The 23515-nt window shown below is 41.0% G+C and overlaps 1 protein-coding gene across 2 annotated transcripts in view; it reads left to right on the plus strand.

Moving 5' to 3' along the window:
- Positions 1 to 23096, plus strand: part of SEL1L3 (SEL1L family member 3) — a 69133-nt gene extending 46037 nt beyond the window's left edge. The window contains exons 16-24 of one of the 2 annotated variants that reach the window (XM_039539404.1): positions 760 to 887; positions 2693 to 2776; positions 6799 to 6889; positions 6995 to 7079; positions 9492 to 9601; positions 10906 to 11033; positions 18456 to 18558; positions 18653 to 18725; positions 21957 to 23096. In XM_039539404.1, the coding sequence (XP_039395338.1) occupies positions 760 to 887; positions 2693 to 2776; positions 6799 to 6889; positions 6995 to 7079; positions 9492 to 9601; positions 10906 to 11033; positions 18456 to 18558; positions 18653 to 18725; positions 21957 to 22099 (945 nt within the window). In that variant the 3' untranslated portion in view covers positions 22100 to 23096. The remainder of the gene's footprint in view (positions 1 to 759; positions 888 to 2692; positions 2777 to 6798; positions 6890 to 6994; positions 7080 to 9491; positions 9602 to 10905; positions 11034 to 18455; positions 18559 to 18652; positions 18726 to 21956) is intronic. The other variant, XM_039539403.1, reaches the window with a different exon arrangement.
- The last annotated feature ends 419 nt before the right edge of the window (positions 23097 to 23515 follow it).

Genomic DNA, 23515 nt, shown 5'->3' on the forward strand with positions numbered 1-23515 from the left:
ATGTGTAGTTCATGAAAGTCACTGGGACTACTCACACACTAAGGTCTCCAGGATTGGACGCTCTATTCTTGCCAATCATGGAAATGATTTCTCAGATGCTAGAGAGCAAGCTTTGTTCCAGCAGGCTGTGACACTGGCAAAAACAGTTCCTCTAATTCACCACCAGTTGTAACAACACTGGAAGCTGTCATGTAGACAGGACTGCAGTGTTTTTACCACTAACGGTTAATGTAGGGTTAGATAGCCTGGAGGTTAAAATGCCTGTACCCTCTCTCTACACTCCAGCTTCCACTGCTGCTATCACTGATGGTGACTTACTGGTCCATTTTTGTCAGTGTCAACTAGGGTGACCAGATGTCCCGATTTTATAGGGATAGTCCCGATACTTGGGGCTTTGTCTTATATAGGCGCCTATTACCCTCCCACCCGCATCCCGATTTTCCACGCTTGCCGTCTGGTCACCCTAGTGTCAACAAAGCCACACTGTATGGCACCAGAGGCCAGTTGTACATTTTATATATTCATCTACCTGATAAACATGCTACCACAATTTCAGCTTTAAAGAACTTCCAACCTAACCTGGTAAGGCGGTAGAAGAAAGAAACTGATTTCACCCATCTGCACAGAAAGTGATTAAACTGACTGGTTTCATTAGCCAGGCTGCCATTATTTATCTATCTATTTATTTTTTAAATGAAGCAAATATAGGGAAATAGTAATTCCCAAGGAGGTTGCCATTTTTATCTTGTTTCTTTGCAGACACTAGCTGCTGAGTACTTCTATAAAGCTGCCCAAGGTGGACACGTAGAAGGGACCATACGATGTTCTCTGTATTACATCACAGGAAATATGGAAAACTTTGCTAGAGATCCAGAAAAAGCTGTAATGTAAGGAATGAAACCCTTTTTTATAAGGAAAATCTTATTTTTTTAAACCAATGATGATTCAGATCATGGAAAAAAATCATTTCAATTATGGCAGGTTCTCGATTCCTCAATCCAAAACATTTGCATCTTTCTTCTTGAGAAACTGTTGCATTGCAATAATACTTGCTCCACTTGAATGTGTGCATATCTTAATGTTTAGGAAATAGTTAAGCCTTCATTTTCAGAGACGCTGAGCACCTGCAGCTACCTCCTAGAATTGCAGGTGCTTTGCATATCTGAAACTCAAGTTGTTGCCGCCCATTATCCCAGAAAGTCTTTTGGTTGATGAAACTATTCACATGAAATTCACGTCTACTGGTTTGTCAAGGGATATCTAATTCACAGCTTTGTAACAAAGGTGGGCCTGCATTTTCCAATACCACAGAGGCCTTGTAGTTTCTTGGCACCTGGAGCAATTGCATCATTTTTCTCCAAAAAGAAAAAGTAATTTTATCAGCAACACTATAGGACCATATGCTGCCCTAAATCTATGCAGGGAACTTCCATGGATACTAATGGGAATTCCATGCAAAGATGTGCACTAGTTCAGGGGTTCTCACACTTCATTGCACCGCAACCCCTTTCTGACAACAAAAATTACGACATGACCCTCAGAGGGGGGATCGAAGCCTGAGCTTGCCCTGGGTGGGGGGGCCAGAGCCAAAGCCCAAGCTCCACCACCATGGGTAGGGGGGGCGCCATAGCCATAGCCCAAGGGCTTCAGCCCCAGGCTGGGGGCCTGTAACCCTCAGCCCCACCACTAAAGGTTGAAGTCTCAGGCTTAGGCTTCAGCCCCAGGCCGTGGAGCTCAGGTTTGGGCTTTGGCCCTGGGCCCCAGCAAACCTAACGCCAGCCCTGGCGACTCACAGTTTGAGAACCGCTGCACTAGTTCAACCAGAAGCTGTGGTCTTCATGCAGGAATTACTGGGTGAAATTCTATGGCCTGTGATATACAGGAGGTCAGACTAGATGTTCTAATGCAGTGGTTCTCAACCAGGGGTATGTATATCCCTGGGGTACGCAGAGGTCTTCCAGGGGGTACATCAACTCATCTAGATATTACCGAGTTTTACAACAGGCTACATAAAAAGCACTAGCGAAGTCAGTACAAACTAAAATTTCATACAGACAATGACTGGTTTATACTGCTCTGTATACTATACACTGAAATGTAAGTGCAATATTTTTATTCCAATCGATTTATTTTATAATGATATGGTACAAATGAGAAAGTATGCTATTTTTCAGTAATAATATGCTGCGACATTTGTTCTTTTATCTGATTTTGTAAGCAAGTAGTCTTTAAGTGAAGGTAGACAAGACAAATCAGACTCGTCAAAGGGGTACAGTAGTCTGGAAAGGTTGAGAACCACTGTAATCTAATGGCCCCTTTTGGCCTTAAAAAGCTATGAATTAGTAGAAGTTAGACTACTTTGCCACTTGTACCTGCATAGAGACCAATTCATAACCAGTGTATACATTGCCACTTTTTGATATGTTGAATTTGACCTGGAGTTTTGTTTTGATGCGGTACCAAAATGTCCATTAAAAATGTTACAGAAATAAAATATTACCTTAGGACATTTCAACATTACTACTGCATCGGGGGCTAAATGCAGGATAGAAATGTATGCCTTTAATGACAAAGAGGCTGATCCTGCACCAGCTTAAGTCAATGACAAAAATCATATTGGCCCCAATATGAATAGCACTGGACTATGATGTGTGAAATATGTTCATTTATTGTCACGTTTCTTCTTTTACAGCTGGGCAAAACATATTGCAGAAAAAAATGGCTACTTGGGACATGTAATCAGAAAGGCTCTCAATGCCTATTTGGAATTGTCCTGGTAAGTTTGATCTGCACTGTCTCTGAAAACTAATTCATTGTTATGTATGAGATTTATTTTTATAAACTTTTGTGGTAAAACAATGTAACATCTCCTCAACATACACCCAGGGTGAAATTATGACCCCTTAAAGTCAATAGCAAAACTTCTGTTTACTTTAATGGAGCTGGGATTTCACCCAGGAAGTCTCCCAGACATGAGAATAAATACAACTGAAATGAAACACACCAAAACCAGGACCATACAGAAAGGTTGTCTTTCACTGAACTGTAGACAAAGCATAATTTTGGGTAGCTTTTTTTCAAACCTGGCCTCCTTCATTTATTTAGCTGTTATGTGATCATCCAACAGCAGATGGGAATCCAACACAACCCCTAAAGTGCGCAAACACAGTCACAAATGGTGGGTGAACACTCTCTTTCAAAGGGGCAGATATTAGCCTTGCCATATCATCTGTTTGCTTCCCCCAAACTACCACTATCACCTCAATCTTTTCTGGATTGAGCTTCAGCCACTTAGTTCTCATCCATGACCCAGTCTCCCTCAGACACTGGGCTAGGCATTCAACAGCACTGCTGGAATCAGGTGAAATGGATCTATAAATGGAGATTTAGATGTCTAACATATGCTCTGTACATACTCATGCAGACAGATGGATTGATGTCAACAGTGTTCCCACAAAACACTATTAAAACTTAGTATTATATTAAAGGGGTTAAAGCAATCAGAATTGGGATCCCATTGTGCAAGGCAGTGTAAAGACATAGGAAAACACAATGCCTGTCACAAAAAGCCTAGAATCAAAAAGTCAAGACATACTTAGCTGCTTTTTAAAATATCAAAAGTGACTTAGCTACTCAGGAACCTAAGTCTCCTGGAATCTCTATGAGACTTAGGCTCCCAAGTGACTTAGGTGCTTTTGAGAATTTTACCCCACATCTTGTTCATTTATAGTAGCAGATAGTTCATTAATATCAATCATTTTAATGCACCTGCTGGTTGCCACCTGCTTGTGCAGGTTTCCTTCAATTCTCTCTGTGGTAAATTTCTTCCCATATTTCATGTTTTTATCCCATGATATTTAATTTTTTGTCAATAGCCCACGTTTCCCTAATGGTTTCCAGGTGGATTTTATGGCACTTCCTGTGGCATTTAACTGTAACATTCTCTTCTTCTCCCAAAACAATATTTTGCTTTCTTTTTATTTTGCCTTCTTTCTGTTGTATAATTTTGTGATTTCATATTAGACACTTTTTTAATCAGTCCATGTGGATTTGTCTGGCACATTATTTCCAAAATATTCATGTAGCTCTGATGAGCTGGTATTTTGGGAGGTCATTCTGGAGTTTACAAAACAACATTTATGCTGCATCTGCACAATGGCAGCAAAATAGTTGCTTTTGCCCTGGGCCCTTGCTAGGGCCTTGTGAGAAGTAATCTGACGAAAAACCAAACAGCCAAAACTGTCACATCATATTTCATTCTCTCTTCATCGTGTGTTTTTTCAGTTAGCGCTATTTTTTTTAGTTTGTCTAACATTTCCTCTAGAGACCTAAGCCTGGAGGCACCCAGAACTTACAGTGGGCTGCAGGGAAGACAAACACATACTGCTGAGCTGAGATGCTCCTTGTCATGCACAGCACTGTAGACCTTGGTATCTCTAATCCTAGGCACATTATTTTACACATTATTCTGTCCCAGCCATTGGTACAACAAGCTGACACTGACAGCAAAGCTTCGTCCAAAACATAGAAACACATGCTATTACCTTAGCTGTGTTCTTCATTATAAAGAGCTTTGGCTTTTGTTTCCCCCAAAATTAAATAGGTTACAATGTCCAACAAGCCAGCCAATGGAGTCTCAATGCAGCCTCTGAGTTTGTGCTCCACTTTTGCATGCATGCTCATTTGCAGGCATAAGCGTCTTAGTTTCTGCATGCAGGCACCAGAGCATAAGGAGTGTCATACTTGATGAGGCCAGTGGTCCATCTAGTATCCTGCCCCTAGCAGTGGTTAGTCCTAGAAGAAGGTTTATATCCTAAAATATGGGGGTTTATCTTTCTAATGCGTGTTCATGCAAATCAGACAACTTGACCCCTGTGTTCTGCAAATTGGAATCACTCTACAGTTTAGTTTTATGTGGCACTTTCTAATGTGCAAACCTTTAATCAGCCCTAATTGTTTATTTTAAACAATGCCCTATTTTAGACCCATTATTTTACAGGGTGCTAGAAAAGATGCCTGTGTGAAATAGGCCCTGTTCACCCAATTCTATCCTCAATTACCCCTAGGCCATTCCCACTGAAATCAATGGGAGTTCTGGGCAGATAGCTGAAAATGGGATGCTATGATGTCAGTCCCTCAACAGCTAGGAGCTGTAAGCTGGTTTCTGCAGGAGGGCCACCTGGCTCTTGATCTCCCACCACTATACATTTAGATTTGAGACAGCACAGAATGTTTGGACTGTCGTTTGCAAAGACTGGTGTTAGTTATGGAAGTCTTGCGTTGTTCGATGTGTTGATCGTTCTCATCTTTAGCTCACATTAAAACCCTCTGGTTTTTAATTTGTCTCCATTCATCTCACACAGAGGTGGAAACTTCAGTTTGTTGCAGAATTTAGTGCTGACATTGCTCGGGGAGTTTGTTACAGCTTGCTTCTAGACACATTGGGTCCCAATCTTAACATACTGTTTTGCTGACCAAAATGTTTTGCATATGCTAGAGATCTCTAACTGATCCGGTGGCCACTGGTAATCCTCAAAATACTTGCGGGTCGAGCACGGAGAGCTGACTAGTCATTTGGTGCTGACTCTCCTTGTCCCTGCTGTTTCTACAAGGCTTTAGACTCTTCACTGAAAAGGATGCTTTAAAATCCTATAGAAGCAGCAGGAAAACAGGCGCAAAGCCTGTTTATTTGTATGGGGCAGCTGGTATACAGTGCTGCCAACACTCACTTGTTCATCTGTGCCTCAGTTTCCCCATCTGTAAAATGCGGATAATGATACTGACCTCCTTTTGTCACTTTGGCACTTTTGAGACCTGCTGATGAAGAACACTGGATAATATCAGGGTATTGTAATTAATTATTTTATTATTTTAGGTCTCTTTGCTTAAGCCTCTGAAGTCCTGCAATTATGTGAGAAACTTAGTTTGCATTTAAAAGACCACAAACCTGTTTCTAGCCTTCATGGTTGCAGAGAATGGCTTGTAAATGTGACTCCTAGAGTCTCTAAAACCAGAAAGCAAATGAAATTCACCCCCCATATTTAAAGCCAGTCTCATGATTTCTTGGGTAGGGCTTGGCCTTCATGAGTGAAGGAGAAGAGGAAACAGGAGCTGCCCTCAGGATCAGTCACCAGTAAACTGCCAGTTATTGAAAATGTGACAGTGACTTTTATTAGTTGTATTGCAATAATGCCTGGAAGCCACAGCCAGGACTGAGGTGCCATTGTGCTAGATGCTGTTCATGTGTACATGCACACACAAACAAAGAGTTTACAAGCTAGATAGACAAAGTGTAGGAAAAAGGGATTGAGCATACAAGCAGAAGTTAAATTTGGCAAATGTAATGTTAGGTCCATGTTGTGATGTGGTCTGTGTGTGCGGTGTTTTTTTGTTTGTTTCAGGTTGCGGAGATGAAGCTCATTAAATACGTTATTTATAAAAGGGTTATTATGTCTTGAAACAGGCCACTCCATCTCACTTAGTATCATAATCCAGCCTTACACACCAAACATTCTTGCAGGTGCACTTTAAAAGAGAAGAACCTTACATGGAGCTGATTCTACCTCAAAGCAGAAGAGAAGATGCTGAAACCACCCTAGACCAAATTCTGTTCTGTTATACCAAATGTGGCCAGTAGATGTAGCTGTTGCATGGAATATCCAATCATTTCTTTCTAAACCTTGCTCACAAATTCTGCTTGGCAAACGAATGTTTCAGAATTTATTTGGTTGTTCTAACTATAGCGAAATCCTGATGATTTCAGTTTTTGGTTTTTTTTATTTCTGTCCTCTGTTTTAGGCATGAAGCTCTTCTGTATTATGTTTTAGCAGCAGAGGCTGGGATTGAAGTGTCACAGACAAACTTAGCACATATCTGTGAAGAGAGACCAGTAAGTAAATTTATTCATAATACATGGTCCTTTTAAATCATTAGTGATACTGTAATACTAATAACTTTCCTGTGATATAAATGGATCCACTCTTTTTCTTTCCAGGAACTAGCAAGAAGATACTTAGCTACTAATTGTGTTTGGCGATACTATAATTTCTCCATATCTCAGAGCAATGCTCCCTCATTTGGTATGTATAGCAAACTTTTTATTAATTCAGATATTATAGGATTTCAGTTTTAATCATTAGTTACAATGAGAATGTAACAACTGTGTATACAGTGTGAAATTTTTATGCTAATGAGCAAATTAAGGAAAGAAAGGGGATGGATTATGGGGAGGTCTAGCTTTTTGCATATGACACAATTTGAGTGTAGACAGCAAAATGGTTGTAAGCTACCTTTGCCCTTCCTTGGTTCTTGGACCACGGGACCCAGGACTGGTCCCCCAGAAATATGCAGAGCAGCCTTTTCAGAAAGGAAACTTTAAATTAGAAACTCCTGCCATTCACACCTTTTTCTTTTATAATTGCAGTGTTCCAACAGGAATTTCAGTAGTAGAAATATATATCTCTTTGCAGGCTTACCTGTATCTTAATGCAGTTTGTCAGAGAATTTCCTATTTTTTTTTAAGTTAGTGAATAACATTTTCAAAAGCACCTGAGTGACTTAAGAGCCTAAGTCTTGTTTTCAGAAGTGACTAAGTCACTGATTCACATGCTGGAAAAAATGCCCTTAATGAAAGTGCTTTATAATGAGACACTTAAAGAGCTTAGTCTGTGTAGCTTATCAAAAAGAAGAGATGACTTAATTATGGTGTGTAAATACTTTCACAGGGCGAATATATGGCTACTAAAGGACTTTTTAATCTAGAAGAGAAAAGCATAACAAGAACCAATGACTGGAAGTTAAAAGTCAGACAAATTCAAATCAGAAATAAGGAACACATTTGTAATAGTGAGGGTGACTGACCACTGGAACAAACTACCTAGGAGGGTGGTGGATTCTTCATCTCTTGAGGTCTTTAAATCAAGACTCGATGCCTTTCTGGAAGTTATGCTGTAGTAAAACACACGTTATTGGGCTCAATACAGGGTAACTAGGAGAAATTCTATGGCCTGTGTTATGCAGGAGGTCAGAATAGATGAGCCGTTGGTTGCTTCTGGACTTAAAATCAATCTGTGACTTTCAATGAAGCTTAGTCTCCTAAGTCAGTTAGAAGCTTTTGAAAATTTTATCCTGTATTTAAAAACACTGATACAATTGCTATATTTCATTCTGAGACAATGTTTTGTTGTTATAAGTGTAGTATAATAATAATGCAAGCTATTCAATGAAACAGAAAAACAACATAATATTTGAATCCAGTACCACACAGTTGGTACCTGTACCCAACTCAGTCCAGAGTGATTCACCCATTGGAACTTACAAACACCACAGGTTTTTCTAATGGAGTGTGTAACATCCTGTGATTTGGCTCACAGAACTTACAGACTTCGTGAGCACAGTCTTATGCCAGAGAAGCATCTAAAGTTCATCAGACTTCTGGGGTGAAATTAATTGCAAAACATCCCTTGACTTAAATGGAGTCAAGATTTCATGTCTCTTTTGGAATGAATGTTAAAAAGACAAGTTTTTGTTTGTAAGTAATATAGGGCTCAATCTTGCACTGATTGAAGTCAGTGGCAAAACTCCCATAGACTGCAGTGGGATTGAGCCCACAGAAAATTTATAAACTCTGCAAGAGCTGAATGCTAGAGCTCATAAAATCTGCCTCACGGGCTCCTGGGGGGGTTATAAACTCTGCAGCATGGGCTACTGTAATGATCACACACACTTGGACCAAATGTCCTCTGCTGGAGCATTTCATCACCATTCTATATCAGAGATAGGAGTCCTTAAAAGCCATCCCAGGCATCACTTGGCTCTGTGCCAAGATAATTCTAGCCATTCAGTTCCTCTGTGTTTGGGGAGGATTTGAACAACTGACCTAGAGAAATTCTCTCCATAGGCACAACACAGCTCTGTACTTTGGAGAGGTTTTCATTTACCACAGTGATGGGTACAGAATAAGCATCTAAACAGAACAGAAGTGTTTGAAGCCAGTTCACATGATCAGGGCTAACAACTCCGCTAAGCCCAGTGTTTCCCCCAAAAGACTATTAGACACCAGTAGTTTTAATGAAGCTGAATGAATAAAACAATTTGAAGTTTCTAGATCTGGGGGGTTTGGAGGTTATTGTTAGTTTTGTGGTAGAGATTACGCTGCACAGTCTTCTTAGAAATTTTTTCAAGAGTAGGAAAACCCATTTTTAATTAAACTCGTGTCTTCAAAATGCCTTGCCTGATTAACCTGAAATGTCCTCCTAAGAGCATTGCCTGGCAGAAGAAGAACCATGAGAAATTTCATTCAGAATGTGTTTTTTCAGAGGTTGGTGGGCTTGGCATAGAAAGAGGGTCACAATGTTAAGCAGAGAGAAACTATGATTATCCATAATACAATGCTCTGAATGGAAAATTCAGTAAATTCTTCAAATATATTAATAGTTCATATCTCTCTATACAAATATTTGTTAATGCCCTGCTACTGTTACCTTCCACAGCTTACTTGAAGATGGGAGACTTCTATTACTATGGTTACCAGAACCACTCTAAAGACCTTGAGTTGTCAGTGCAGATGTATGCACAAGCTGCATTAGAGGGAGATTCACAGGTATCTTCACGGTTACAAAAATACCTTCTTGAAATATCAGTTCTAAGAACAAGCTATAAATAGTCAAGATACACCCATGCAGTGAACACACCTACTGATATAAATGTATCATTTATTTTAAAGTATGATCTGAGTCACGAGTTTGCTCTTTCACACGAAGATGAACTAGAATTAGCCTGGGGGATGTTTTCAGGGCTAAAGGCGAAGAGTCTAGTTTATTGTTACTCTTTTCGGTGCTACTGTAATACAAGTTAATAATATTAGTGCACTTCCCTTAAAGCCAAGCGTTACTCCTGGGATGAACTTGGCCCAGTATGTTCCCATGAACAACAAAAAACTTCAGCATATGTGCTCTCATAATGCCAAGATATTCCAAGACATTGTACCAAAGACATGAGTAGTTTAACACTGGGCAGCATTTTGTTCTCAGATCCTCATAGCAGATGTTCTTCAGTATTCTGCTGTCCCTAGGCATATGGAACTCTCATGGACACCAGAAAAATTATTGCATGTGATTTGAGCAGTTACCAGAGTTGGGACCCACCCTGAGGATCTTTAAACAAAAGGCTGCCAGTGTCTGCAACAGCAGCTAAAATGGAAAGCAAAGAGAAACATGTGTCTTCAGTTTTAAATGGGAACGACACTTCAAAGCTCCATCCTGCAACTGCATCTACACAGACAGACCCTTGTATCTCTGGAGTGCCCTACTGAAGGCAGAGATCTGCCCAAGCAGATGCAGTTGCAGGATCTGAGCCCGAGCCATTTTGAGCTAAATTCTCCTCTCAGATGCACAATTGCAACGTCCATTGAAGTCAGTAGGGTTACGTGAGAGGGGACTAACTGGGAACAGAACATGGTCCATTTCTGCTTTCAATCTTTGTATAAGACATGTCGTGGTGATGTGCTCTTCAATTGTTGCGGTATTTAGACAGGATCTAGGGATGAAAAACTTAGATCCTTGGTGAGCTAGTTTGAGAAAATGGCACTCAACATTACACTAAGATGAACTAGAATTAGCCTGGGGAATGTTTTCTTGTTTCTGATGCTCTTGTAAATGTATCGTTCACATGAGCATATCTTGGGGAAATAAGGTGCTCACATTTATTCAGTGAAGATCACAGAACCATATGGTATTAAAGTAAAAAAGGTAAAAAAACAATTGTAATTATTGACATGCTGATCAGTAGCCCAATCTATCTCCCACTGAAGTCAGTGATAAAACTTCCATTGAGCTCAGTGGTGCAGGATCAGACCTTAGATTCATGTATTTTCTTCTATATAATTGTATATTTTATGTATTTTAGGGATTCTTTAATTTGGCCCTTCTCGTGGAAGAGGGTAATTCCATTCCTCCCTACATTTTAGATCACTTAGAGATCAACAGGACTCTCCAGTCTAGTAATAGTTCCATCCTTCAGGAGCTTTATCAAAGGTGAGTTTATATATTCATCTTTCAGTACCAAGAGCTAGAATTCTTATCTTTACTCACATTATTACTTGTTGTATACATCACTGGGACTAGTTGAGTACTCTGATCCCACAATGGAGCCTTAAATTTTACTGACAAACTAGGCTCTAGCAATTTGTACCTGTTCCATTTGTAAAATGCCTAAGATAGGCTTTTAACTGCAAATATGAGAAATAATATAGAGTACTGAATTAGGAACGGCTTCCATTTATTTCTGCTCACTTTGCTATGACATGCTGACATTTGTCTGCTTTCACTTTGGAAATTCTGGTTTTTCTTCAAGTGTCCTTTGCACATTCCCACTCACGCGATGCGCTAGTGTGTGCAGCTCAGAAAGTGGAACCTTCTCGTAACAGTGCCTGTTAGTGTGCACACACGCCCCTCCTGCTCCTCCCCTCTGCGTTCCTGAACATTCTGAGGGCAGGGCTATAGAAAAGGGGGGCGCGGTGCTCCCTCAGTTATTTCCAGCTGCAACAGCGGACAGATGTGAAACTCTCCAGTTCTATTTAACCTGGATTCTTCTCTCTAAAACAACTCAGTGCCTTAGCTTAGTGTAGTGTCAGTGTTAGTGGTTAGATTTTTATTCTTAGGATAGTTAGTTAAGCCTTCGGTTCTGACTGTAAGTTCCATGGTGGTTCTGAAAGCTAAGAGACCTAGCTTCAAAAGATGCATGTCTTGTCCAGCAGTCTTCCTGATGTCAGATGCCCATACCAGATGCGTGGCATGCCTCGGAGAAAGCACTCGCCTTCAAGGTGCTCCATCTGCAGAACATTTACCCAAGAACTTAGAAGGAGCTCTAGAACAGGCTGCAAGCCTTATTGCTGCAAGAAGCTCTGGCTGCAAAGCCTCCCAGATACAACTCATCTAAAGAGTCTGTATCTAAGTTGAAAAGGCCAGTGTCAGCTCCTGACCCATCAAGGACTAAGAAGATGAAGAGCACTATTCAAAAGTTTCCAGTATCTGCCCCAGGATCAGGATCAGGATCCAAGACCTCAGTGCAGTAAGTTCGCAGATGATTGGATCCAATCTCAACACACTCAGACTTCATCGGTGCCAGTCTCAGAAATTAGAGCCAAACCACGGGAAAAGCCTTCAGATCCTTCTACTTTGGTTCCGAGAAAAACTGTGGGAGACAAGAAGGTTCCCGTTAGTAGGGCCAAACCACGTTCAGGACACTTCTTGTATCCATCAGATCCAAATCAGAGAACATTGGATCCTAAATCAAAGACTAAGATAGATTCTAGCTCAGGATAAATCCCTGCTTAAGAGTCATCCACCACTCCTGAAGTTCACATCAGACCTGAAGATCATTCCAGAGCCAACAGTTGTTTCTACATCACCCATCCAAACTGCCCCAGTCTCTGCAGTGATATCGCAAGAGCACCATAAAATGCAAAGTCAGATCTGTTGGCAGATCTACAAAGGACAAAAATGATTTCTCCCCTATCAGTTAGGGGGATAATAGGAAAGCTCCCACTAGTTATACTCCTCAGATCTCCCAGAGAGAGAAAAGGAGGAGACTGGATGAATTCTCACAGATAATAAGACAACTCCCTTTCTCCCCCTAACACACCCTGTGTCTCTACCAATACATTTGTTTCCCCTTCTCAGTTTTACACATGTCACGTCTTGTAGTTTCTCCAGTAATCTGTGTCTGATCCGATTGGATCTGAGGTTGTATCCAGAGTCTGAGGAAGGATCATCTCACGTTAGGTATACCAACATACCTCCCAGTTTCCATGCTCATGAGAAAGAACACACTTCTAGGTCTGGTGTCTAGAAAACATGTCTTTCTAGATATGACATGGAGCCTGAGTTTAGTTAGTGGCATGATTGGCAGATACCACTGTGGGCTAGGTGGCCCTACTGGCCTTCACATAGACAGTATAGGCATGTTTTGAATTCTTGTCAGAACTCCTCTCCGATGAGGGGTCAGAAAATATCTTAGTCCTCATCTCCGAGATTCCCAGATCAGTTGACTTCTCCTGTTTTAGAGGTTCGTTCTCCTACTGTAATTTCTGATACTCTTTCGGAAGAAGAGGAGGAGCCTACAGCTCAGGTGGACTATCAAGAGTTGGAGCCAGAACTTGATGATGAATCTTTCCTGGATGAAAATATTGGAGTTGCTTCAGTTTCAAATCCTTCTGATGATGCTTTACAGGTCCACGAACTTGTGGACAGAATGGCAATGGCACTGCAATTCCATCAGTCACACTGGAAACCTCAATCCTGTTTTAAAATAAGATTATCTGTCCAATATTAGATAAGCTATTGCAGCCTGTGAAGACAGTTGGTCTACTCCTTCACTTTGTCAGGCTATATTGAAAAAAGCTGACAAATTATATCTATTGCTCTACAAATTTTCATTCTTTCATGCACACCCTACCCCTAAGTCTTTAGTGGTGGTGGGGGTGGAACAAAGATCCAGAAGAGGGCGGTCACATTCCACACCTTCTGACAGGGAGTAAAAGAAGATGGATGCAGCTGATAGATAGGTATTTTCATCTGCATAGCTCGGAATTAGAGTAGCAAGTTACCAGGCAGTAATGTTAAATTATCAATATCAGTTATGGGAAAAGATGTTCATGTTTGCCAGAACACTTCCCAAAGAGCTAAGAAATCTGTCCAACACCTTGGAAACACAGGGGCAGGCAATGGTTAAATATTCTTAGAGCTTCTTTTCATTTTGTAGATTCAGCAGTGAGAATGGTTGATTCAGCTATCATACTACGCTGATATGCTTGACTCAGATCTTCTTTCTCCAACCTGAAACCAAATTGAAGGTAGAAGATCTTCTCTTCAGAGGTCTTGTGGTTATTTAGTAATAAGGCCAAGGAGATATTGGAGAAGATGAAGGACATGAGGTCTACTGCAAGACCTTTAGGTGTCTACCTAGCTCAGAGGAAGAGGAGTTTGAGACCTGTCTTTCAGGTACCATGGAAAATTCTATCCCCCTTCTTCATCATTTTATTGTGGATCATCTTATTGTCATCAGAAAGATGTCATTTTCAGCATCAACAGCCTTCTTCTACACAGCCACAGAGGAGAAAGCCTTTTAAGCCCCAAATGAAGGGAAAAACAACGATCAGTTGCAACATCAAATTCAAACATCAGACCTCAAGTTTGACATGATGATCAGAAGCTTCAGACCAACCTGTAACCTCCTTCCAACCCTGCCATCTTTCCCGAATTTTCTATTATATCAGTGCTCACAATTCCATCACATCCCAAATGAATTGTGGAGATATTATTGAGTGGTTATGCCATTTGATTCGATTCCTTTCTTCCACCCCACCGGCGTGCCATTTCTATCCTGATTCAGGGACCCTCTGAGTGTGTTAAGATCAGAGATCCATTCCTTGTTGGAATCAAGAGCCACAGAGGAGGTGCCAAGGGAATTCAAAGGACAAGGTTCCTACTCCAGATATTTTCTGGTACCAAAGACAAACTGAGGACTTTGTGCAACATTAGATCTATGGAAGGCCTGTCTCCTTTATCAAAAAATCCATTTCCCCATGTTGACACAAGCATCTATCATAGCGTTCCTGACCACCTTAGATTGGTTTACAGCTCTCAATCTGAAAGATATGTACTTCCATATCTATATCAGATACAGGCATAAAAATATCTTCATTTCCTGGTTAGACAAGACCACTTCCAGTACTAAATCTTACCCAGCTACTGTCCCATGGATATTTACAAAGTATCTTTCCATGGTTGCAAACTTTACGCATGCTCCCTCTTCAAAAGGTTAGGACTCATAGTAAACAAGAAAAAAAAATCTCTTCTGCTACCTACACAAAGGATTCCTTTTATAGGAGCAGGTCTCAGTTCCCTGGAGGGCAAAGCCTTTCTATTAGAAGAAAGATACCTGAAGCATCAATCCACTACAGAGGGGCTTCATCAAGATCCCACTTAGAGGCATGTTCTTTCTAGGCTTCATGGGTTTAGCCTCTTATGTCACAACTTATGCTCGGCTCAGGATGAAGAGTCTGCAGCTTTGGCTGATGTTAAGTTACAGACCAAGCACAGATGGCATGTGCATAAAGTTGACCATTCCAAGTAAGATACTGCTATCCTTGACATGGTGGACTCAACATTACAATGTTCTGAGAGGGGTAGCTTTCACCTCTCCAGCTCCATCTGAAACAGTCACCTTGGATGCCACCAACAGGGATGGGAAGTGCATTTCAGCAAATAGTTCAAGGTAATTGGCGTTCTCAGGAAAATAACCTGGAAATGAGAGCAATCCATTGGGCTCTCAAATTATGTCTGCCTCACAGCCAGAACAAGTAATGCAATTGTCACAGACAACACGACAGTGGATTATATCAACATATAGGGAGGGTCTCACGCTTCCCAATTGTGCAAAGAAGCAGTTGCATTATGGGATTGCCGTATCCAGCACAATTTTTATCCTATAGCTCTACACCTAGCAGGCAAGGACAACAGCCTGGTAGATCAGCTGAACAGAGAGTAACAGAACTTCATGAATTGTCGTTAAAGAAATCTATAGCTGAGATCCTCACCTTGCAGGGTTGCACATAATACAGTTAGAAAATTTATTAAGGAACTTGCTGTCATGCTTCCTGGGGGCACCCGGGGTTGTGAGGCACCTGACCACCACCTGCCTTTAGTGCGAGGAAGCCTTGTCTGTGCCTGGCAAGGGTCATACCCCTGGATTGTTCTGTCCATGGACCCTCACAGAATTCACAGATCTACTATTCCCAAAGAAACAGTACACCTCAGCTTACCAGTTACATCTCAGGATCACTGCTCACCTCAATTTACAGCACTTAGATATGGTTATAGTGAAACCAGGTAAAAGTTTATTTAACAAATAATAGAGCTTAAAGAAGAAGCAGGTAGACTTAATGGAAATAAATAATGACATATAAAATAAAGTTGTAACATGTTTTCTAGAGCCTAAACTTAACTAACAGGACAACCTGCCTCATAAATGTTAGCTCACTCAAAGACTCACCCCCAGGGTTAAACAGCCAAACAGGCTGTGATGCTCCATTCATAAAACAAACACACTGGCAGCTTGTCCCTTAGGTTAAGGTGTACCTGTGCAACCCCAAAATAGATCAAACAATCCATTTTCTTCACTGCAAACAGTGTATCCCCTGCTGGTTGTTTTTCCTGCAGAGAAACTCCTCTGGGGACTTTGCAGTCTCTTAATTAGCATTTTACTCAGTCTGTAAATAGGCATCCATTGTGAAGTATCCAATACTCAATTTACATACAGCCAGCCATCTAGAGCATCTTCTGCTTGAAAGAAACTTGTTTTATCCCCTCTTGGAGACCAATCCCAACTCACAAACCTTAAGAGCATTATCTTAATGTATATATACATAACTCATTACATATTATGCATCCATACATTTCGCAATGGATATGATATCCATGTGACACAGGCTTTCAGTAGAGACCTTATACGAGACCCTTTGATGAACTATTATGTAGAGACCAGATCCAGGGGATCCATGTAGCCCTATGCCCTGCTGTGCCCTCTGCCTGTGGGTACCCAGAGATCCCTGGGTCATACTTGCCAATATCTATCCACAACTAAAGGATCCAATACCATCATGGTATCTCAATTTACTCCTTAAACAGCTAATGACACTTCTCTTTGAGCCTATGGAAGACTGCTGTCTGTACCATCTATCTATAAAAATTGCTTTCATAGTAGCCACAGCCTCAGCTAGGTAAATGAGTGAACTACCACCACATGGCTCATCAGGTATCTTCCACAAGGATACGGTGGCCTCCGCCCTAATCCTAGATTCCTTCCCAAGGTGGTACCTGACTTTCATGTTAATCAGAATTTTTTCCCCTAGGGTTTACACTCTCATAGGGGAGTCAAAGTTGCATATGTTAGATGCTAAAAGAGCTCTGGCTTACTGTATTAATAGAATCGAGGAATTTCAGAAATCATCCAGTCTCTTTATTTCATATGCAGACAACCATAAAAGACACACCACTCTCTTCAGACTTTATCTAGTGGGGTTAGACAGGGCATAGAGGAAATCTATAAGCTAGCATTCATTCCACCCCTTCTTGAGGTTGGGTCATACTATCAGAACAATTGCTACCTCCATCACATGTCCCAGTTGCAGAGCCCTATAGGGCTGCTACTTGGAGCTCCACACATACTTTTTACAAAACTTCTCCCTAGACCTAACATCTGTTTGATGGAGCAGTACTATAATTCCTATTCAATTGTGACTCTGAGTCCCACCTTTCATGATGGGGTACTGCTTGCCAAACTATCCTGTGAGTGGGACTGTGCAGCAAACATCTGAAGAAGAAATGGAGGTTACTTACTTGTAACTGGAGGTTTTGTGGGGATGGGCTCTGCACTCCCCACCCACATTCCTGGGAATCCTAATGGAATTTTGACTTGAGAAGGCAAGGTTGGAAGGAACTGTGGCAGCAGGAAGTGCCACACCCCCTTTCATAGCCTCACCTTCAGAAGTTGCAGGCAGGGGCGGCTCTAGGCACCAGCAAAACAAGCTGGTGTCTAGGGCGGCCAAATCTAGGGGGCGGCAGGCTGGGCCGGCGGACCTGCCGCAGTCATGCCTGCGGGAGGTCCACCGGAGCCCCGGGACGACCGGACCTGCCGCAGGCATGACTGCGGAGGGGGCACTCGTCCCGCGGCTCGGCTGGACCTCCCGCAGGCATGACTGCGGCAGCTCAAGCGGAGCCGCGGGATCCGCGAACCGTCCGCAGCCGCTGGGGGGTCCAGCCGAGCCACGCGGGACTAGCGGACCCTCTGCAGTCATGCCTGCGGGAAGTCCGCTGCTCCCGCGGCTCCGGGGCGCCTCCCGCGCATGACTGCTTGGGGCGGCCAAAACGGTAGAGCCGCCCCTGGTTGCAGGAACACAGAAGAGAGAGGTAGGGAGGGGTTCATGAGCATTCTTAGGGGCTCTGCTACAAAAAGGTTCCACCGCCTCAACTGCACTCGCCGGTGTGTCCCGTGAGTAGGACCACGCAGATTCCATCTCTAAGAACTCCAGTTACAGATACGTAACAGTTATATCTGTTCCATTTACTTACAGAGAGCTAGTTTTCTTGATATCACATAAAGCAATTCCCATTCTATCCTCTAAGTGAAGTACAGTATGTACTGAAAGTTCACTCAGTAATCTGTAACATTGTAGAATCACCTTACAGATAAATGAGGAAGGATGACCTAGTGGTTAATGCATAGACCTGTGAGTTAGGGAATGAAAGCTCTATTCCCAGCTTTGCTACTGAGTGGCTGTGCGACTTTGGGTAAGTCACTTAGGGCCCAGTGCTACCATTCTTACTTCTTGTAGTCCCATTGCTATAGAAGTACAAAACAAAATATTCAACACCACTTTTTATTTTTGTTTATAGGTGCTGGAGTCATAGCAATCAAGAATTAATTAATCCATGCTCATTAGCTTTGCTTTATTTTTACTTAAGAGTTTTCTGGAATAACATTTTGCATTCTACTCTGGTATGTATTATTCCATTGTCGCATTCATCAGTACAGTTAGAGTCCGGGACCTGCCTTTGTATTGATCTAACACACATTTCTAAACTTATTGCAGATCTACTTTATGGGAACCTTTCTTGTGTCAATATTGGTTGCATTTGCAGTGCAATATTTTCAGTCTCTGTCTGGTAAGTTTTTGCCACGGTCAGGCTGAAATAATCTAGAAAAAAATAATTCTAGACATAAAATAGGGAACTTCAAAGTTATAACAGACTTCAAGATTTGGTGCCAGCATGCAGTTTATACATAATTTAAAGTAAGTTATTTCCTACAAATTCAGTCTCTTAATTGCAGGAGTAGATCTGACTCACACAAGTAGTCCTATTGCCTTCCAAAGCATCAGCATGAGTAAGGGTGTGCAGACTCAGGCCTCAAGCACAGAATAATAATTTTGGACCAGATCAGTAATTTGGAACTGTGTATTGATATTTGCCATTTCCCCCCCAGGAATAATTTCACCATTCTTTCACCAATTTTAACCAAACACAATTTGATTAGAGGAGCTGAAAATCATTTTTATTATGTTGTATAGCATTGTAGCGCTCTGCTTTATTTCAGCATACTAAGTAAGATACTGTTTTTACCTTTTCATCCTCCAAAAAGCTATTAATAGATGTATAAGTGAATTAAGGGCTTTTGTTACTAAGGCCTTGGTTTCAGAGTAGCAGCTGTGTTAGTCTGTATCCGCAAAAAGAACAGGAGTATTTGTGGCACCATAGAGACTAACAAATTTATAAATTTGTTAGTCTCTATGGTGCCACAAGTACTCCTGTTCTTTTTAAGGCCTTGGCTGTTTTTAACATAATTATTGTAGCTTGAAAACTGCAGCTTCCTTCTGTTTGGAATGATAGTCACAGAAATGGGTAAAGATCTAGTAATTAGAGAGCCCATCTCTCTGCCAGTGCAGGATTACCCCCCACTATACTTTGAGTGATTTTTCCCAACAAGGTTTCACATGCTCCAAGTGATCTATCTTCTATCACTTCCCTGGGGAGAGTATTCCACAATACACCTCACTATTATACTGTTTTCCCTGATATCCAGCCTAAACTTTTGTTTTAGGAATTTTATCCTCCTAATGCATTCTGAATTTTCATACTCTTCATCATACTCAGTGTACCATCCTCATTTTGTAATTCCTCTGCCTTCTATGTTCACACCCACCAGATATTTGTTATCATGGCCTTTCGTAATCATCACTTCTCCAAGTAATACATACTTAGCTCTCTGAATCCTACATTACTTAGCTCTCTGAATCCTTCCAGCCCCATGCACATTTCTTTTCCTCATCTCTGTACTCCTTCCTCTTCTTGAAGTACAGTTAACTAGAATAATGGGAATAAAACAAACAAAAAATAATGAACAGACAGTTCAGTAATGTCAATTTCATGTGTCCTATTCTAGTAAAATATTTTTGTATAACTAGAGTTGGGTTAAGCAGCAGTAAGAAGATTTTTAACCTATCCTTGAAATAAAAGTTCAGAGAATTAATTAGTATCACAGGAGAGATTATGCTTATTACCACTTTTTTTGGTTACCATTTGTGTTAAGCCTTTCTGATGCTTTGACCATCACATTAGTTACTGAAGTCTGAACGAAACCTGGCACTGATGACTAATTTAAACCTGTTGTTAAGGCTGTGGTTATGAAGATTCCTAGTATAGCATTAACTTTAAGAGATAGTAACTCGAAGGAATAGATCATTTCCTTTTATAGTCCTTATACCTATCACCTTGTGAATAGCCAGACTAATGAGTTTATGACTTCAGGTGATTGTTGCCACTAGATTCAGTGGGCTGTATTCTGCACCCTGACTGAGCTGCATGGGCAGTGGAGCCAGTTGGGCTTCCCTCATCCCATGCCACTCAGTCCCAGTGTAATAGTTACTGGGGAGCAACTCTGACTTACACCAATGGGTGGAAGCTCATACTTTACACCAGTGCACAGTCGGTCATAGAAGAGCAAGAGTGGGTCAAAATGGATCTAACGGACTGGAAAATCCCGCCCATTGCTTTCTTTTCTGATAGGGAGGAAGTAGAGAATCAATGTTGGGGCCACATATCGGCCCTCAGTCTCCTAGAATTTTTTTTTCAATTTAAAGGAATATTACAGACAAAAAAGCATTGTCTGGGGGAAAAGTGCTCATGATGTGCAATAGACAGTAAATCATCAGTCAACAAAGCTGAAGAGCATGATCAGCGACAAATAAAAAAAAAGAGAGCAAAGGTAGGCACGTATCTAAGGACAAGACAGTTTTTGATCAGCAAACTGTGGAAGAAAAATGGACAAATTATGGAAAGAGGGTTTCCATTATATTATATTTTCTTGCAAACTTTAAAATGTTATCGTCTAATCTTCGTAGAATGGGTGTATGGTGACAGGCTTATTACTGTAACCAAATAAAGTAAAATCGGTCACTAAGGCTATGTCTACACTGTGCCACAGTGTGGATGGCGGGGTTGTGAATTGCAGAATACACTAAAATGTTGCACACAAACTACCCTGTGTGGACACTGCTAGTGCAAACGAAAAGATACTAGTTCACATTAATGTAGCCCTCTCTCTAAAGCTAACTTTTACTTTGCACCAGCAGTGTCCACACAAGGCAGTTAGTGCTCAATGCTTGGGTGTGTTCTGCAGTTCACACCCCCTGTCATTAGCCACACTGCAGCACAATGTAGACAAGCCCTAAATCAGTGGTTCTCAAATTTTGTACTGGTGACCCCTTTCATATAGCAAGCATCTGAGTGCAACCCCCCTTATAAATTAAAAACACTTTTTAATACATTTAACACCATTATACATGCTGGAGGCAAAGTTGGTTTTGAGGTGGAGGCTGACAGCTCACAACCCCCCATATAATAACCTCGTGACCCCCTGAAGGGTCCTGAACCCCAGTTTGAGAACCCCTGCCCTAAGTGAAAGTACAATACTATCCTAGGTAGGATTTGAAAAATCTCCATCAACACTTTAGATACAAATTAAGTTTTGGAAAATAATCTCTCATAATCACAAATATTCCTTTATTAATATAAAATATACTGAATTATTAAGAAATAAGACTTACAACATATATAAATTGTTCACAGATACATTCTAAACTTGATTTTGAAAGCCCTGTCCTTTATTACCAGATCCAATTGATATAATTTAGGGGCCATCGTAATGCATACACACAAAGGGGCACAGTTAAAGTTACATTGGGCTACTTATTTTGACATTTCCTAATTTTTGAATGCTTGATTTTTCTTTCGTGTAGTTTTATTTAGATGTTTGTATGGGAGCCAGATAGGTATGTGTATACTTTATATACAGTACTACATTTCAATATTTATTCTGTATTTGTGTTTTTTCTACAGCCAATGATTCTCAGGCACCACGGCCAGAACAATCTCCAGATGTACATTCTTCCACTGAAAACACCAGTGACACTAGATCAACAGAGCAAGAGGATTCTACTCTTACAAACAGTGTAGCTCAGCATCCCCATTTGACCAGCTGAGGGGTAATTCTCTGAAAGATCGGAATTCCAAAGCAAGCATCAGAATGGCATGGTCTTGAGCAGTTACAATACTAGGAGTTCACAACTGTATAGAATGGTATTAACTACGTACTCCATGGGCTAAATCCTGCTCTTAGTTAGACCTGGGCAAACCCAGTGATCTAATCTATCTATTATATAAGGCAGAAGGAAATTTTTAAAAAACCAAACCAAGAATACATGTTGATTATCTCATGAGATTATACGTCTGCATGCATTGGATGGTCTTGTTTTTGATGGGACTAGAAAAACGGGTGAAATCCTGACCCCGCTGAAGTCGGTGGCAAAACTCCCATTGATTTCAATACGGCTAAGATTTCACCCACAGTATCTAATATTTGACTAAACAGTCTTTGCCCACATTTAGACGCAAGGCTAAATTTCCTGTAGCCCTGTTCCTGGAGGCTTAGCAGCCAGTCTGTGTTTGCTTTGAATTTATCGGGTAGCTGCACAAGAGCAACTGATTATAGGGAGCAGCTCCCTTTACCAAAAAATACAAAAAAAAGTGGCAGCGTCACAGTAAATCAGTGAACAGCTTCTTCTCAAATTCTCATATGGGTAACATAGGAAGGGATTTCTCTCCAGTTTTACAGTATATCTTAAATTGTCCTTGAACTAAATTACTGATCAGGTGTCATTTCCATTAATTAATATGTTTATACAGCACTAGTGCAATGGGGTCTTTGATTCCATGTCTAGAGGTCCAGTAGGCTACGGTAATACAAATGATGATAAATAATAAAAGTGCTAGTTAGGACAGGCAGGATAACAGGATACACGGGAAGTAATCATACAGAGCATAGATCTCATCTGTCTGATTTTAAAGCTGCACAAAGTGAGTAGATGTAGGAAGGAATGACTGTATGTGTTCAGCAGGTGTGTGTACACATAAAATCATATAGGTCATAGGTAATTGTATCCATCTATGCATTATTGTCGGTTAAATCTAATCTCTTTGCACTGCTTTATTTACAAGAGTAAATAAAATTATTTTTCTATTGCTGACTGTATGGTAACTGGCTTATTTGTCTTTTTATCTTGTGTTACAGTTAGGATAGTTCTACACAAATCTTGTAGCCACAAATTGGCTTTAGAGGATATAATCTGTGCAGGTAATCTTATCATCAAACTGTGATCCAGGGCAGGGCCCTGGGGTGTTTCTGGGCAGGCCCGGTCCTTGCACTGTGTCAGAGTTGGGTGCAGCCTCACTGCTGAGTCCGTGTCCTAGGGGGAGGTGAACAGTGATTCCTATCTTGGTGCAACCAATGGCCTTTGCTCCCCAGTGCCATGCTGGAGTCTCCACATTTATTTGACAAATAAAATTTGCAAAATTTTGCAAAATTGTAAAATATTGTGCGCAGAATTTTCATTTTTTTG

The sequence above is a fragment of the Mauremys reevesii genome, linkage group 5, assembly GCF_016161935.1.
Source record: "Mauremys reevesii isolate NIE-2019 linkage group 5, ASM1616193v1, whole genome shotgun sequence".
In the NCBI taxonomy this organism is placed as follows: Eukaryota; Metazoa; Chordata; order Testudines; family Geoemydidae; genus Mauremys; species Mauremys reevesii.